At 52.7% G+C, this 17762-nt stretch overlaps 1 protein-coding gene across 2 annotated transcripts; it reads left to right on the plus strand.

The window, feature by feature from the left end:
• Positions 1 to 7005: 7005 nt before the first annotated feature.
• GPR20 (G protein-coupled receptor 20) lies at positions 7006 to 17418 on the plus strand. Of its 2 annotated transcripts, none has more exons than XM_084749303.1 (2): positions 7006 to 7035; positions 15721 to 17418. In XM_084749303.1, exon 2 carries the CDS (start codon positions 15745 to 15747, stop codon positions 16891 to 16893), a length of 1149 nt encoding a protein of 382 aa, XP_084605429.1. In that variant the 5' UTR covers positions 7006 to 7035; positions 15721 to 15744; the 3' UTR covers positions 16894 to 17418. The 2 variants fall into 2 exon arrangements, with proteins under 2 accessions (XP_084605429.1, XP_084605430.1); XM_084749304.1 differs by lacking the exon at positions 7006 to 7035 and adding an exon at positions 15075 to 15499.
• The last annotated feature ends 344 nt before the right edge of the window (positions 17419 to 17762 follow it).

A 17762-nucleotide genomic window follows, 5' to 3' on the forward strand; every position in this document is an offset into this window, starting at 1 on the left:
CCGGAGTCTTGGGGACAGAGACTGTCACCGTCAAACTCGGAAACCTTAATAAGGATGGTTTCTTCGCTCCCTGCACCTGCTGTACTTTGTGTGCTGTGAGAAAGGGCCCGCATGTAGGACCTAGGGCCTGGCTTTCGGTGTAGACAACTGGGTCTGGTAGCTCCCAAGTATATGGTCTGGGTCCTGCAGCCCTCGGGTGTCTCACCAAACAGGAAGATACAGCAGGTAAGTGGTTCCACAGATGCTCCCAGAGGCTGTCTCTACTGCCTGCCCCCCACGCCCAGACCAGCAGCCCCAATCCTGAGGCTACACTGCCTGCTGTCCTAGTCTACCCACCTGCGACCTGAGGGCCATGAGGAGATCTCTGTAGACTGGATAGAAACAAGAGCCTAATAAATTTGTGATGCTAACCAGGGCCAGCCAGGGGTGCTAACTTTCCTGGGTTTAGGGGCCCTGGTTACCTCATCACATGATGAGAATGAAAGTTTTCATTAAATCTGGAAGGTGGTGGTGCACGCCTTTAATCCAGCACTCGGGAGGCAGAGGTGAGCAGATCTTTGAGTGTGAGGTCAGCCTGATCTATAGTAAGTTCCAGGACAGCCAGGACAATACATAAACTTTGTCTCATAAAGTCAGGGGGAGAGAGAGGGGGAGGGAGGGAGGGAGGGAGGGAGGGAGGGAAGGAGGGAGAGAGAGAGAGCAAACAGGACATTCTGTATCTTGTCACAGAGGGTTCATGTTCATCTTTGGCTTCAAACAAAGCCATATTGCAAGGTTGTAGCATCTCTTCAGGGTCCTGGAGGAAGACAGGTGGATGAGGATAGGGTGGCAGGGCACACAATAGGAGGCTGGATGCCTGGTGAGTTAAGCCAGGCCTGCTCCTGGACCCCTCACAGCCTTAGCTTGGTTCATCTTAGATAGGGTTCTCTCTTACTGTAGCCAATATAGTCCTAGCCCCTGTGGGGTCTTTGAGAAAGCCACACTGCTGTGGCTGACGTCAGTATAGTTGTCCCCTATGTTTCTGGGCTGCTGGCCAGTTCCCACCACATGCCCAGCTTGCGCACCCCACAGAGAGGGACCCGAGTGACAGGGTCCAGGATGAATGCTCAGTGTGGATACAAGGCTCTTTCCCAAAAGAGGAGGGGCCTGTGCAAAGCCACCCTCAAAGTTCAGCTCACCATTCTGTGTGACCTTCACCATAAACAGGCCCAAGGCCACTGCTTTCCTCAGGTCACCTGGGGAGCTAGAAGCTTGCTGGGTGTCACAGGTCACCTGCTGGCCACCGGCACATACGTCAGCCATGGGAGGTTTTTCTGATAGCCTGGCCATAGGCCTTCTTGCTTCCTCACTCCTTCCCAGACACAACTCCTCCACCACCTCGGTCCAAACGCCTTCTAGGCCTGGTCTCTGTCCTTCTGATATGCCTGAGTGGGCCCTGGATATGCAAAACAGGACACCAGCTCTGTTGGGGGCCGGGAGGAAATATCTAGGACCTCCCTCCTTTCTCAGAAGTAAAAAACAGGGGAGGGAGTCCTGGGCTGGAGAGATGGTTCAGAGGCTAAGAGCATGGCCTGCTCTTCCAGAGGTCCTGAGTTCAATTCCCAGCAACCACATGATGGCTCTAAACCATCTATAATGAGATCTGGTGCCCTCTTCTGGTGTACATGCAGGCAAAATACCGTGTATATATGATAAATAAATAAATCTTAAAAAAAAAAAAAACAGGGGAGGGCACAGAAGGCCTAGGAATTGCCTCATGTTGGGCTACATACGGGTGGTATGGAAACACCTTTCTTTTTTCTTTCTTTCTTTTTTTAAAGATTTATTTACTACATATACAGTGTTCTGCTTGCATGTATGCCTGCATACCAGAAGGGGGCACCAGATCTCATTATAGATGGTTCTGAGCCACCATGTGCTTGCTGGGAATTGAAATCAGGACCTCTAGAAGAGCAGACAGTGCTCTTAACCACTGAGCCATCTCTCCAGCCCCCGGAAACACCTTTCTTAAGAAGTATCAGAGTTAGGTGAGGTGACACTGGCCTACCTTTGGAGACAGGTCATGCTGCTTTTCTTAAAAAACAAAAAACAAAAAAAAAACTTTTCAATTTCAGTGTGTGTGTGTGTGTGTGTGTGTGTGTGTGTACATGAACTCACACAACCACAGTATGTGAGTAGAAGTCAAAGGATAACTTACAAAGACTGACTTTCCTGCCATCATATGGGTCTGAGAACTGGAACTCAGATTTGGTGGCAGTCACCTTTACTACTGAGCCATTTCTATGACCCAGCCCCTTTTTGAGACAAGGTCTTGTTGTGTCATCTTGCCTAGCCTGGAAATCTATGTACGTTGGAGCTGGCCTTGAATTTGCAACAATCCTCCCAACCCCTAGCTTAGCGGTAGCCAGATGAACTATAAGCCATGCTCCTGGTCACAGGCTAAGATCTGACCTTTGTCACGCACTGAGCACAGATCCTGTTCACACTCTGAGCCCTAATCTTGATTATGCCCAGAGTCCTAAGCCTATTCACATACTGAGCCTTGCTCTTATTTACACACCGAGCCTTGCTCATGTTCATACACTGAGCCTTGGTCCTGGTCATACACTGAGCTCCTGTCTGGATAGTATTCTGAGCCCCAATCTTGATTATGCTCTGAGCCTTGACTGTTCAAATTCTGATTGTATACTGAGCCTTGGTCCTCATCATAGCCTGAGTCATGATCCTGGTCATGCAATTAACACCTGTCACAGGTTGTGCTATGACTCTCTACATGGCCCCTGAAGGTCACCAGAGAAGAGGTGGTCCTTATTCTCTTTTCCAGTGAGCAAGACAAGGCTCTACAGCTGGGGCTTGAGCCCTGGTCTTGGACCGTCTTCCATCAGAGCCTCATGGAAGAGAGGAAAGGGACGGGGAGTAAGAGACTGGTTCACCTGGAAAGGGAACAAGGACCCTGACACACAGGCTGGTCCTTGTGGGGTTAGGCTCAAGGCTGGTAGCTATGGAGAGACTAGATAGAGCCAAAGCTACTGATAGGACCAACCTCCAAGGGACATCGGAGAGATGAGCAGCTCTGGACACCCTCATTTTCGAGGCCTTACTGTGGGAAAACCCATAGCCTGCCCTATAAGCAAGGCTTTGTGTCCTGGTCTAGTGAAAGAAGACAGATGGCTTCCTCTGAAGGTCACGTCTCCAAGGCTTGTTACTTGTCTGTAAAAGTGAGAGATGGGTCAGCAGTGAAGAGCATCCACTGTCCTTTAAGAGGCTCAAGCTCCATCCCTCGCACCCATACCAGGCAGCTCACAAAGCTCCCTGGGGCCTCTGAGAACACCTGCACTTATGTACACATATCTCCCCCACAGACAGACAGATACACACACACACACACACACACACACACACACACATACACACACATCACACCAAACACATGTACACACAACACACACTCACACCACAGACATACACATGCCACACATACACCTCACACAGACACACATACACACACACACACCACATACACCACACACACATACCAAACACATGTACACACAACACACACTCACACCACAGACATACACATGCCACACAAACACCTCACACACACACACACACACACACCATACCACATACATACATATCACACATGCACCATACACAGACACATACACACACACCACATACCACATATACCACACAGCACACATATACACTGTACACATACCAAACACATGTACACACATCACACACTCACACCACACATACACCACACACAGACACACACACATTCACTATACCACGTACATACATACCACACACACACCATACACAGACATAGACACACACACACACACACACACTCACATCACACACATCAAACACACACACACATACCACACATACACCAAGCACATACACACACACACACACAAATACACATACACCACACACTCTCACATACACACATACCACATACTCACACCACACACACAGCAAACACACACCACACACTCACCAACAGCATCCCTTTCTCCCAGTCACACCACTGCCCCTAGTGCCCCTCAAGGGTGGCACCAGAGCAATACATGGCTTCCCTGTTCTGCACATCATCCATGGAGGCAGTGAGGGCCAGAGGGCAGCTCCAGCTGTGCCACTGGGGCCCACTGTGCAGTCCCACGCAGACTCAGCTGCCCTGTTCCCATGGGACCATCGGAAGCCAGACAGATCCGAAATAGAAAGCAAGTCCAGGCCCTGCGGGGGATCTGGCCAACTCTTGACCCTGGTCTAGCTCTACCAAGAGAGCAGAAGCCCAGCCAACTCAGGGTGGTACACGGCCCCCAGGACCAATCTGCTGGGAGAGACAGAAGTCCACGCTTTGCCCTGGTACTAGACCTGGAGCTGTTGCTGAAGCTTCCATGTAGAAAGCAGGCTGGGCTTTGGCCCCGTGTGTGACTACCATCTCGACAGAAGGGATAAACTCTAGGTCTGGCTCCCCTCTTTCTAACCCTGTACCCTTGGGCAGGGGACTTTACCTCTCTGAATTATCTTCCCTGAGAATGAAACCAAGCAGCTCCTTAGAAGGCTTGAAGGGAGCCGGGTGTGGTGATACAGGCCTTTAATCCCAGCATTTGGAAGGCAGAGGCAGGTGGGCCTCTGTGAAGCCAGTCTGGTCTACAAAAAAGCAAATCCAGGACAGCCAGGGCTACACAGAGAAACTCTGTCTTAAAAAAAAAAAAAAAAAAAAAAAAGGAGAAGGAGAAGAAGAAGAAGAAGAAAAGAAGAAGAAGAAGAAGAAGAAGAAGAAGAAGAAGAAGAAGAAGAAGAAGAAGAAGAAGAAGGCTTGAAGATTGAAACCCAGCAACCGGCCCATGCTTGACTGATCCCACCGTGGGTGCCCCATTCTGCATTTGTTTATTTATTTATTTGTTTATTTTATTTTATTTTTTTGGAGATGCAGTTTCTCTGTGCAGCCCTGGCTGTCCTTGAACTCACTCTGTAGACCAGGCTGGCCTCGAACTCTGAGATCTGTCTGCCTCTGCCTCCTGAGTGCTGGGACTAAAGGGGTGCGTGCCACCACCCAGCTTCACCCTGTGTTTCTTGCTGAATGATGGACTCTGAGACTATGTTTCTAGACGGCAAATCACAAGCCAGCAGCTGAGTCTCTCAGCTGCTCCTGTTGGTGTCCCCGCACCTAGTTAAAGGCAGCATCAGAGCTTGAGGTGCTGTCTCTCAGATCGCCTTGCTCAGGACCTGATTACTGCAGCGCCCCTTGAGACCTCCTTTAGAGACCTCACTCAACCCCCAGGGGCCTTCCTGTAACAGTTCTGTTGTCCCAGGTTCACAGCAGTGCCCTAGGCTTCGGTCACACTTCAGAGAGCCATCTCCGGCTCCAGTATCTCTCTGCACCCACCCATGCACCTGGCTTGTCACCTATGACCCAAGCACACCTATGTCACCCCTCAGACAAGGTTCAGGAAGTGCAGCAGCAGCCAAGAGCTCTGCTGAGGTTGCAGACCTCTGCCTCTGGGCTGTCCTAGGCCCAAGCCTCAGCACCGCCCTTTTCCTCAGGTCTGTACAACCTGGCAAATGATAGGACAGGACCCGCCCAGGTGCTTCCTGGCCGTGGAAGGGCACTAAGGAGGAAAGGCCAGCACAGCCCTTCCTGTGTTGTTCTGGTGTGGAGACAGGGCAGGAACCATGGAGCCAGGCTCTAGCTGGGTATACACTGGCTTGGATACCCAAGTGTAGAAGGAACAGGTGGGCATTGACCCCTAGGAAAGGATCCTGGTTTTCTGGGCTCACCTCTGGCCAGCCTGTGAAATGTGAGCTCCTCCAGCCCTTTTCTTGTCTGCCGGTCAGGGCCCTGCCCACAGAAGTCACATTGACTCCCCACCCTTCAGCCTGAAACCTTCCTTCCACGACCAGGAGTGAGTGCTGACCTAGGGCAGGCCGTCTGGCAAGCCACGGACTACTGCACTCCTTGGCTCTCAGTTTGCCCATGTGGGACAGATCCAGTGAAATGCTAAGAATACTGTGATGGGTGTAGGCTAAGGCTGGGGGATTGATTATACCCCTCTTCTAGAACCTTTTGTTCCCGTAAGACCAAAGCCACCCCTGGGGCCCATAAGGGCTGGTGAGACTCAGTGTGAAAGTGTCTGCTTCCTCCCAGCTTCATCAGGCTCTCCAGGTCTCTGCTCTACAGACCTCCACTGTGAGGCTGCGTCTGCCGTTTGGATGGCTTCTCTTCTCTGTACCCATCCAGGAAGGCCCCTCCTGTTACACCTCCTCTGGCCACTCCAGAGCCCTGCCCTCGCTCCTTTCCAGGGCCGGCTGGATCTGCCTCTAGACACGGGCTTCTTCCTGGAGTCTCTACCATACCCAATGAGAACTGGGGGGGGGGGGGGGGAGCTCCTGTGCACAGCGGGTCCTGGGTCATCAGTGTTGGAATGGCTGCTAAGTGGGTGCTCAGGGAAGCACAGTGCTAGGACTGAAGTGAATGATCCACATGAGGAGCTGAAGACTAGACGGAGCTCCTGACAGCCCTCCACAGCCTCAACCCCAGAGAGATTCAGCCTTGGCCCTGCCCAGAGACCATCCTCTGCCAGCAGTCTGTGGTTGCACCTGCCTGGATGCCCTTAGCCCCTGGCTGCTGGGACAGGACCCACCCAGCAGATCTCTCTTCTCTCAGAAACTGGCCAAGCTGTTCTAAGACAACCCACAGCCTCGGGCCTGAAGCCAACCCTGCCCCCCCCCCTCCTCTTCCTGGTCTGAACAGCTGCCTGCGGGCTCACCCCTCTGTCTAGAGGAGGTGTGGCATCTATCTCTGACCCCTCAGGCTCCCTCTGGTCCCAGCTCCTCCAGTCTGCCAGCAGGGGTGGGGAGGGAGACCGCTCCGCCCCACCCCCACCCCACCCACCCCTCTGTCTGTGTCCAAAAGCAGCTGGCTAGCTGACGTCAGGCCCTGGGAAGGCACTGTCCCTTGTAGAGCTTCAGAGCCCAGTGGGCTCAGCGCAGAGGAAGGCGCAGCAAGAGCCGGTGAGTTCCCCCAGGCACTGCTGCCTCCTGCACCCCCCAGGCAGGCAGCGCAGATCAGGGTATCCTCATTGCCCAGTCGGGTGACTTAGGAAGAAGGGAAAGGAAGGGAAGGGAAGGGAAGGGAAGGGAAGGGAAGGGAAGGGAAGGGAAGGGAAGGGAAGAAGGAAAGCTGTACCAGGAAGCAAGCCCAGTTCACAGCCCTCTGCTACAGAGGCAATCGCAAGGATGGAAAGATTGAGTTGCAGAGGGAGAGGGGGCAGAAGTGGAACCTTCACTCACATTACCCACTCTGGATTTCATTCATGAAATCGATCGCTCTTTCCATCAACACTTTCATATCTGTTCCTGGGTCCAAAGCCAAGGCTTGGTTTTCTCTCCTGTCAAGGCAGTGGCAAGGATGGTCCATCAGACAGGGTTTGGGTACAAAGAACGACCCAAGCAGTACTGGATGAGCTCTCGGTCCCTAACCACTAGCACCAGGAAGCAACAAGGCTTAGGGCAGCATCTACTCTGCAGGGGACCACTTCTGTCTACCCCTGGTTCAAGGCCTGTGCTCTAGCCCAGGCCCTTCCTCTACCTTTTTAGGAGTGGGGAAACTGAGGCCTGTTGCTGGATTTTCTGCTCAGCCCACAACAGGACTTCAGAGTTTGCCCTAGCGTAGCTGCCCTGTGAGAAGGCAGTAGAGCAGGGTCCCGAGGGGGCTGGATGGATGGGAACTGGCTCGTGGCCAGAGTGCCTGGCGGGGCAGACACGAAGCAGCTGGGTAGCCTCAGGCAGAATTGAGACAGAGGCTGGTGGAGGGAAGTGCACAGCCTGAAGGGTACCTGCCACTGCCTGCCTCCCTGTGCTGCCCTCAGCAACAGGCTGCCAGGGGCTTCCTTCCCAGGGCTGCCTGGGAGCAGGTCACCCTGCCAGCACAGTCAGAGTGAAGGGAGCTGGGCTTTCTACAGAGAGCCTTCAAAGGACATCTTCAATCCTGCACAAACTAGTGTGAGATGGGGGTTGGCGATCAGTAACCCCAGAAGGCCAGAGGGGGTCTTTCCTATTTGCTGTTTTGACACAAGGCCTCCCTCATTCTAGATCCCAGGCTGTCCTGAAACTCTTTATATAGCTTAGGTTGACCTTAAAGTTGCAGTGACCCTCCTGCCTCAGCGTCCAGTGCTAGCTTTAGAGATGTGTGTGTGTCAGACCCAGTTCCAGTGTTTTGTTTTGTTTTATGCAGGGGTGGGGTGGGTGGGTTTGGTTTGTAGTTCTTGGTTGTTTAGTTGATTGATTTTAGTTTTTGAGACAGGGTCTCATATCACTCAGGCTCCCTGTGTTGCTTAGACCTCACACTCACAGTGATTCCCCACCCCCCCACCCCACCCCCACCCCACCCCCACCCCACCCCCACCCCGCACCGCTTCCACCTCCTAAATTCTGGGATTGCATGTATGTGCCTCCCTCCACACCCAACTTCAGAAGAGTCTTTCAGAAACACTCATTTGCAGTGTCCACAGCTGTCCTGACACAATGCTGAGGCACCTAGGTCACACCCTCACTAGTTCCAGTCCAGCCAGATGCCACGCAAATAAAAGCAGGAAGGCTGGGGGAACACTGTACTACTCAGCCATAGGACTGCTGCACAGAGCATGAACAAAGAGAGGCAGGTGTTCCAGCCATGCCCCCTGAGGAGGTGAAGTAAGCCCAAAGATGTCTGAGGAAGACTCCTTCCATAGGTCTAGTCAAAGCCGAGGCCACCGTGTAGCTAGGCTGCCCTGGCTTCCCACACTGGCAACCTCGGGACTTTGTGTCTGTCCAGATTTCCCCTACACTGTTCCCTTAGACAGGTCTCCTGGCCTTGCTTCTACTCCAGCTGTGAGCTGTATGAGGATGGATGACCTCAGCCTAAATCCCTTAAGACACCAGTGCTAGAGTTTGAACAGGATGTACCATATTTTTCAGACCATAAGACGCACCTGACCGTAAGATGCACCCAGTTTTTAGAGCAGTAAAACAAACAAACAAAAAAAAAAAACAGTAAAGACAGCAATCGGATCATAAGGCATACCCTAATTTCCTCCCCACTTTTGGGGAGGGAAGTGTGTCTTATGATCCGAAAAATATGGTAGTGCCTGCAAAGCTCCCTCCCAGCTCTATTTGCAGCCTGCAGGGGACAAGAGGCAGCTGAGCTAGTCCTCTTCTGCACAGTGGAAGAGGACCAGTGCAAGGCAGGCAACAAGCCTGAACAGAGCATGTACGTGAGCGAATTGGATGGTGCAGAGTTCAAACCTAGCACTTCTGTCCCTGTAATGTGAGACTGAGCATCAGAACAAACCTCCTTAGGCCCCAGTCTCCTCACAACCAAAATGAGGTCAGCAGCACTGACCTGGGGCTCCCTTGGGAGGTGTTAGTGCAATTCTTGGAAGTATCCTCACAGAGACCAAAGAATTACGGGATTATGGCTCTTTTCCCCAGGGAGGGGTGTCCAAGGTACCAGGAACCAGCTCTTGGTTCCACCCAACACACATTAGGTCCTCAGGGCCATGCTGTCTATGCTGTGTGGGACCCTGGGAAGATGGCTTGCCTCTCCTGTGAAAGCTGCTGCCGCCTTGTGACTGTGGAATGCTCATACTCACTCCCAGCCCATGCCTAGAGCACCTCAGTGCCTGCCCCTCCAAAGGGGCTCAAGGAGAGATGTGTGGGGTAGGTGATGGTGAGTATTAAGAGCTTATGCCAGGTGACCTAGGCACAGAATGGTCAAAGACTACAGTACAGAATGTGCAAAGACTCTACCAGGTAACCCAGGCACAGAAAACTGCATGCCTGGGATGGAGAACAGCAGCTACACAGACCGTGTCCCCAGGCTAAATAAAGATCCACACTTAGAAGAATTAAGCAGATGCGGGTACATCCCAGCAGTCCAGCTGAATTGGTAAAAAGGGTGTCAGGGGCTGGTGACGCTGTACTTATCCAGGTAGAGTTGAGCAAGGAAGCATCGTGGCAGGGAGACATGCCTGGGAATGTCAGGACCCCCAAGTGTGGCCAGGTGTGATTCTCTGAAACATATGGCATTCTCAGAAGTCTCTCTCACTCCCAAGGTCCCAGCTAAAGGCTCTCAGATGATGACTATGAGAAAGTCACAAGAGACAACCAGGGCACTATTGTTAACTGTGTTCACTCCACTCCCAGAGAGGCTGGGATAAGGGGGTCTTACTGTCCTAACAGTGCCTCGGAGAGCCGCCAGGTGACTCCAGGAAAGTCTGATCTTTATACATGACTGAATGAGGGGAAACAAAAGGGCAGTTGATATAAAGAGGATCTAAAGAGAATGCTCCTGAGCCAGGACTTGGGTAACTAAGACAGGAAGATGGTTGTGAGTTCAAGGCTAGCTTATGTTTACACAGTAGGTTCCGGTCCAGCCTGGACTCTGTCTCAAAAAACCATGACTAGTATTAAAAATGCAGGTGCTTCCCCAGTCTTGGCTCTCTTGACCTTAGAAGGCTATGTGGGTCTCGCAAACTTGTACTTGTGACTTCAGAGGCTCCAAGAACCTCCCAGTTGCTGCAACAAGCCCTCAGCCTCAACCCCTCAACTCCCCAACCTCCGTTCCCTGAGTGCCTCTTGGTTCCACCCAACACACATTAGGTCCTCAGGGTCATGATGTCTATGCTTTGTGACCCTGGGAAGATGGCTTGCCTCTCCTATGAAAGCTGCTGCCGCCTTGTGACTGTGGAATGCTCATACTCACTCCCAGCCCATGCCTAGAGCACCTCAGTGCCTGCCCCTCCCAAGCCTGGCACAGGAAGTCAGGTGGAACAGGATCCAGAGCCACCCTTTAGCTTCCTGGTCCCAGGTGGAGCCAGGCAGGGCAGGCAGCCTACAGAAGAGCAATTGTGGGGCCACTAGGCAGCCAAGAGGCCACATGGGAGCATCGGGGTCAGTTTGGGCAGAGCATAAGGAAAAAGCAAGACAAGCCACTCCCCACTTCACAGGTTGAGGAGTGAAGTAGCCATGGCCCCTGGTGCTCAATTCTACACTCCATGGCCATGAACTCAGAGCTGTAAGGGGACAGAAGCAACCACTCCCATCAGTGTTCTGGGCATGGTATATCAACATGGTCTAAAAAGAGGGAATGGAGCCGGGTGACTTGAGAAGAGGTTCCTTTTGTCCCTGGGAGCTTCCTGAGATCTCTGGGAAATCCAGGACTGGCTGACATGGCCACTCAGGATCCTTTAGCATGCTCACTGTAGTGAAACAGCTCTCGTGTAGGTATTGTGGGCATTTCCCACCGAGCCACAGAACACCTCCAGGCCTCTCTGCAGGATTCCCTTCGTTTATGTAGGTCCCCAGAGCCTTGACTCTACAAGACGGAGTCACTTGTAAGGGTTTAGGTGGAAGCAGAGAAAGTTTAAGGCAGACAATTAGGTGGTGTGTGGTGATGTGGTGGGGTGGGGACAAACCCAGCAATGTGGGTGACTGTGAAGGGCTTCTTGGCAGAGGTGTCAGCCTTGCTCACCTAGTGGACAGAGAGGGTACAGTTGGGGTCAAAAAAAACCCCATTAACAGGCCCCCCAGCTCCACCCTTAGTGGAACACTGAGGGGTCTGGGAAAGTGAACAGTGGGTCAGGCAATGAATGTTAGAGCAAGAAGCCAGCCTTACCCTGCAGGCCTTGCCAGGAAAGCTATTCTGTTCTGGGTTCTGACAGCCCACAGCCCCTAAGATTCTCAGACTGGTAGGGAGGTAGAGCATGCAACATTATAGGAATAGCTAAGTCATTGAGTGAGGAGCAGAAGACCAAGCTGAGGGGACACCCAGAGGCTGGGCAGAGATCATGCCTGCAAGAGGGAGGTTGTCTCTCTAGCAGGCAAGAACTCTGGTAGCAGAGGAACGCCCCAACCCTGTTCAAAACCCAGCCTCAGGCCCCTGGGGAAAAGGGGCTGCACAGCCCCCTCTGAAGGTTGTTTGCATGTAATCTGGGGGACCTGACCATGACAGCCTGTCCCCAGAAAAGCCTCAACTGGCCTATAACATGTGAGCTTTGATCACCTGGAGGAAGAAGAGAAGTTGGCAGGGGCCCAAGCAGCCTCCACCACACATGTTCACTCTTTGCAGAGGCCCACAGCAGACTTTTCTGGCCCCCAAAGTAGTGCATTCTGGGTGGGAGGTACCCAACAGAAGCCTCCTCGTTCCTGGGGGAAAGTGTGGCTATGAGACTCAGACAGTTTCCCTCTTCCTCAATGGCCAGGTTGGTGCCTCTCCTTTCGGGTGTCCCCTGGGATACACACCCTCTCCACCGCCATAGGGGAGTCTGTGTGGTCACTTAATGATGCTGTGAGGACTGCACTGTGAGGGGAAGTTGGGACTAGGGGAGAACTTTAGGGAGTATCAGGGGTGGAAATCATAATGGATACAGAGGCACCTGACTCAGCAGAGGGAGAAAGGAGGCAGAGGTCACATGCCCAGTGTGAGGCCCTGGCTATGAACAAACCCAGAGCTCTAGATCTTAGAGGGGGCACAGGATCACTACGTAAGTGGAATCAGGGGTCAGGGACCAGTATGCAACTCTGCCCTGGACCAGGATCCAAGTGATCAGGGTTCTGTCTGGGTATCCGAGTACAACGGAGATGTATCGCTAGGATGAAGAGGATCAGGGTTCAGGATGTAACTAGGTCAGGGTGTGACGGGGATTGTGACAGGCCTTATTGTGTTTATGGGCTTGGGGATCTGTGTACATCAGGTCCAAAAGAGATTCGGGACAAATGGCTACCTGTGGTGCCTATTGGCATACCAAAGTACATGCTGGCCTCCGGGCTCTCTCAGAATCACAAGTACCTGTGACAGAGAAGATGCTAGCACCCTGATTCTTCTCGCTCCCCTCCCCCCTCAGTGTCTCCAGCTCGTGGTCTTTCCTCCTCCAGCTTCTCGTTCATGCATAGCCCTACCGTCTTGACGATGCCCTCTCTCTTTTGTCTTCCTCTCTTGGCCCCCTCTCTCTTGGCCTCCTTTGTCCACGCTCTCTTTATCTTTACCCATCATTCCCTCCCTTGTCTCCTTTCACGGCGTGGTCCATTCTGCTGGTTGTTTTTAGTGTACTACTTTTTCTCTCTGCTTCAGACTCTTCCAGATGCCTGTACAGATGGCTGTACTTTCCTTCATATCTACAATTAAAACAAAACAAAACAAACAAAACAAAACAAAACAAAAAACAAAATAATCAAACAAACAAAAAACAAAACTTATCCTCAATCATACCTTGGGGCAGTCATGCTCTCAGTTTATACATCTGGTGCTGAGGAAACCCTCAGTTTACACAGTACATAATTAGGATCCGGGCTCATTCTCTCTCTAGGATCAAGTTTCAGTATGTAATCAGGATCCAGGCTCAGAGAGGGCTCAGAGCCCTTACAACACAAGAACAAAACAAAGAAACAAAAGTCAGGGTCTCCTTATGTATCTCTGGGCTGGCCTGGAACTCACTGTGTAGACCGGGCTGGCCTCCATCTCATAGAGATATGCCCACCTTTACCTCCTGAGTGCCGGAATAAAGGTGTGCACCACCACACCCAGGAGAGCTCAATGTTTGACTAAGGCCGGGCCTACAAGGTAACATGAATGGAACCTTTTTTGTGTTGCTGAGATCAGGGCTCAGGGTCTGACAAGGATCAGGGCTCAGTGCACTAGTAGGCTCCAGTCTCAGAGTGTGACAGAAACCAAGGCTCATTGATTTTTCCAACACCATGGCTTGGTGAACAAGTTTTAGAATCGGCTGTGATACTCAGACCAGGGCACAGCTTTATTCAAAGCGAGGAGGGCTTAGATTCTTGGAACGGAGCACCAATATGTGTGCCTCCCTCTTTCAGCATCCGACTGGACTCTGGGAAATTCTGACCATGGCTCCTGGCTCTCTCACAGCTCAGAATACCGCCAGAGCTCCACCACAGCACTGTTGTATCCCCAGTATCTCAATAGCATTCCTGGTGATCACAGATGGCCCTGGGGAGTTTCTGGGGAGGCAGGACCCTGAGGGTTGGCATCACTCTGAGACTCAGTCCCAGAGGAAATGCTGTAATGTTTATTGCAAGTCTCTGATTGTGACACCAACCCAAATCCAGAGCAGACAGGGCATGGGGAGAATCCATACAGGATAGTCTGTCCTTGCTATCCTCAAGGTCTTTTCTTCCGGCACATTCTTAGGTGTAAAACAGGAATCCATCAAGCAAGCAGGAAGCTTCTCCTTCCTGGAACCTTCTGTGTCTTTGATCCTAAGGTATAGCCCATAGCCCTGAGGTGCTGGCCCTACCCCACGTCCCCTCTCAGCCATAGAATACCTTTCCTGTTCCCTGCCTGGTACCTTGGAACCATAGGGTCACAGGAAGGCCAAACAGCTTACTTACCAAACACTTGTGCCTAGAGGGACCAAGAGTAAGGACCCTATGTCCTGGGCAGCACAAAGTTTCTCCTAGAAGCCTCAGGGTGGTAGATGACCAGGGTACAGGTGTCTGGGACAGAAGACATTCTGAACAGCCTAAGTAGGCACTGACCTCTCTGAGACTAGAGACAGGGGTAACCGGCAGCCCTGCCAGACGCCACCTTTCAAAGTCAAGGTTGAATCTATCTTCTAGGATAGACACTGGACTCTCATCTTCCATCTCCTGGGAGGCAAGACTTGGTGGCTTGCAACCAGGAGGAACCTGTTGCCTGGAGTCCATGTGGCCAGGCCCTGAGGGTGGACAGTTCTTGGGCTCTTTACAGAAGCCAGCCAACAAGAGGAACTCAGGGAGCCAGCCTATGGGTGGGGAGGGTCTTCTTGTACCCTGCAAGGGGCAGCGGGGTACAGTAGGCACCAGAAATGTGTCATGTTCTGATCTCCTCCCTGCCACTTCCCAGAAACTCCTTTCTCCTGAAAAACTCCAGAAAAATGTCCATATTTGGAGGGTCAGCCAGCTGGGGTAGGGGGTGGGGTCCTGTTAACCCTTCCTCTTTAAATAAAGGGATAAATCAGATCAGAGTTAAACACTATGACAGGCACATAAACAGCGGGTGGCTCCAGCCCAGCCCCCTGACTGCCCCACACCACCCTACACGGAGTCCAGTGTTTATTTGACTCACACCAGAGACCAGGCAGCTAGGCAGCTTCTGCTGCGACCTGCCTTCTGGCTCCAGCTCTTTAGGCAGCCATATCTCCTGTTGAGCACCCACGCTTCAGGAAAGGTCTAGAGTGGGGATCTCGAGCTGACTTGAGAGGAGGTAAGAACAGACCAGGGTGCAGAGGCTGGGACCTTGGCAATGGGTGTGGGGCAAGGGCGTGGCCAGCAGCTTCTAGTCCCCACGTGGGCTAGCTAGACTTTGTCCCAGCAGAACTGGTTCATCATCCACCAGCTATGTCTGCAATGCTCCCAGAGGCAATGGGATTCCAGTGGCATAGAGTAGAAAAGACGGCACAGTAGTTAAAGGACCTGCCTGAGGAGATGCAGCTAGCAGGTGAGTGCTAGCCCTACACTCACATCGCAGCCCTGTGTGTTGTCTTTTCTCTGGAATCTGAGGATGGTCCTCCAGGCAGTTTTGTCTGTCTGGCAAGGTTGGTCTCAGGAACTTCAACATCTCAGTACAGTGTCTGGGTGGAACGGAAGAGAGCTGGCCCAAACCAAAGTACGGTTTGGGGAATGCCGAATACCTGGGATGACTCGTCTGCTTGCTTCTAGGCTGGGGGTGCACTGACCACTGCCATGCCCTCTGCATTCTCCACGAGGCCCTGGGATGCTGTGCTCCCCAATGCCACTGCAGCAGCATGGACCAATGGAAGTATGCCAGAGACACCCCTGTTCCACCTATTTGCCCGGCTGGATGAGGAGCTGCACACAGCCTTCCCCAGCCTGTGGCTGGCACTAATGGTCGTGCATAGCACCATCTTCCTTGCCGGGCTGGTGCTCAATGGACTGGCGCTGTATGTCTTCTGCTGCCGCACACGGGCCAAGACACCCTCAGTCACCTATACCATCAACCTGGTGGTGACTGACCTGCTAGTGGGCCTGTCTCTGCCCACACGCTTTGCTGTCTTCTACGGTGCCCGCGGCTGCCTGCGCTGTGCCTTCCCTCATGTCCTGGGCTACTTCCTCAACATGCATTGTTCCATCCTCTTCCTCACCTGCATCTGTGTGGACCGCTACCTGGCCATCGTGCAACCCGAGGGTTCCCGCCGCTGGCGACAACCGGCCTGCGCCAAGGGTGTGTGCATATTCGTGTGGCTGGCAGCGGGAGTCGTGACCCTGTCCGTACTGGGTGTCAAGTCTGGTGGGCGATCCTGCTGCCGTATCTTTGCGCTGACTGTTCTGGAGTTCCTGCTGCCTCTGCTGGTCATCAGCGTGTTCACGGGCCGAATTATGTGTGCGCTGTCTCGGCCAGGCCTGCTGCACCAGGGCCGTCAGCGCCGCGTGAGGGCCATGCAGCTGCTGCTCACGGTTCTTGTCATCTTCCTGGTCTGCTTCACACCCTTCCATGCCCGCCAGGTGGCTGTGGCCCTGTGGCCCAATGTGCCTCACCACACAAGTCTCGTGGCTTACCATGTGGCGGTCACCCTCAGCAGCCTCAACAGCTGCATGGACCCCATTGTCTACTGTTTCATCACCAGTGGCTTCCAGGCCACTGTCCGAGGCCTCTTCCACCAGCATGGAGAAGAATTCAAGCCCCGAAGTATGGACGTGGTCAGCATGCATAAGAGCACAAAGGGCTCAGGCCCCCATCACATCCTCAGCGCTGGTTCTCACACCCTCACCCGGGCTCTGACCAATGGCTCTGAGCCACAGGCAGCAGTGCTCTGCCAAGAACCAAAGGTCACGGCTCTGGGAGGTTACCAGCCAGACACCTCTTGGGCCTGACCAGGGAGTTAATTTCCTAATGATTCATTGGCCAGGGCTACCCAGTGTGTTGTGTTAACAAACTGAGCCCACTGTGCTGTGATTGATTAGCAATGTCTGCCAAGGGCTCCAGATAGGGTATAATGGTATGCATGCTGGATGCTTGCCTGCCTTTCCTATGGTTATGTAGTGTTCAGTGAATACTCAGCGAAGTAGCCTGGCCAGGAGCTGCTTCTAGCCTCTGTTAGTTTGTTCCCTGAAGACTCTCCTCCAGGGAAAGCACAAAGATTAATGTTCTGAGGACTCACGGGAGGGTTAAACACAACCAGAAGAGTCTCCACCACAGGCAGATGGAGAAACATGAGTAGAAGGTAACCTTCTGGAAGGAGAGTGTTTTCTGCAGGGAGTAGAGACACCCTAGGTCATTGTGAACTATACCACAGGCCAGCATAGCAATACAAGATGGCTCTCTGTGCCAGGACTTGGGTATCTGGTTGACACTTGAACCACCACAACACCAAAAGAAAGAGCCTAGTTTTTGTTTTATCCTCTGTGTGTGTGTATCCTCTGTGTGTGTTTGCATGCACACACACAACGCACACACAAAAAGGGAAGTGACACAGATACCACCATTGGACAAAGGTGGCCTCAAAGCCAAGACTCAGTCTCACAGCCTCCAGCATCCCAGATCCTGCCTCCATGGCTACCTCCCAGACTCCGAAGACCCTGCCCAGGAATGGTCCTGAACCCACTGGTTCCTGCCCCAGACTCTGTGAGGCTGCAGCCCCACCCAGTGGTTGAAGACAGTAGAAATAAAGACACAAAACAACTCAAACTGAGGGCCACCAATCCCAAGGCCTCTGTGTCTCCTAGGCTTTACCCTCTGGGGA

The sequence above is a fragment of the Acomys minous genome (genome assembly GCF_964271855.1).
Source record: "Acomys minous genome assembly, chromosome: 12".
In the NCBI taxonomy this organism is placed as follows: Eukaryota; Metazoa; Chordata; class Mammalia; order Rodentia; family Muridae; genus Acomys; species Acomys minous.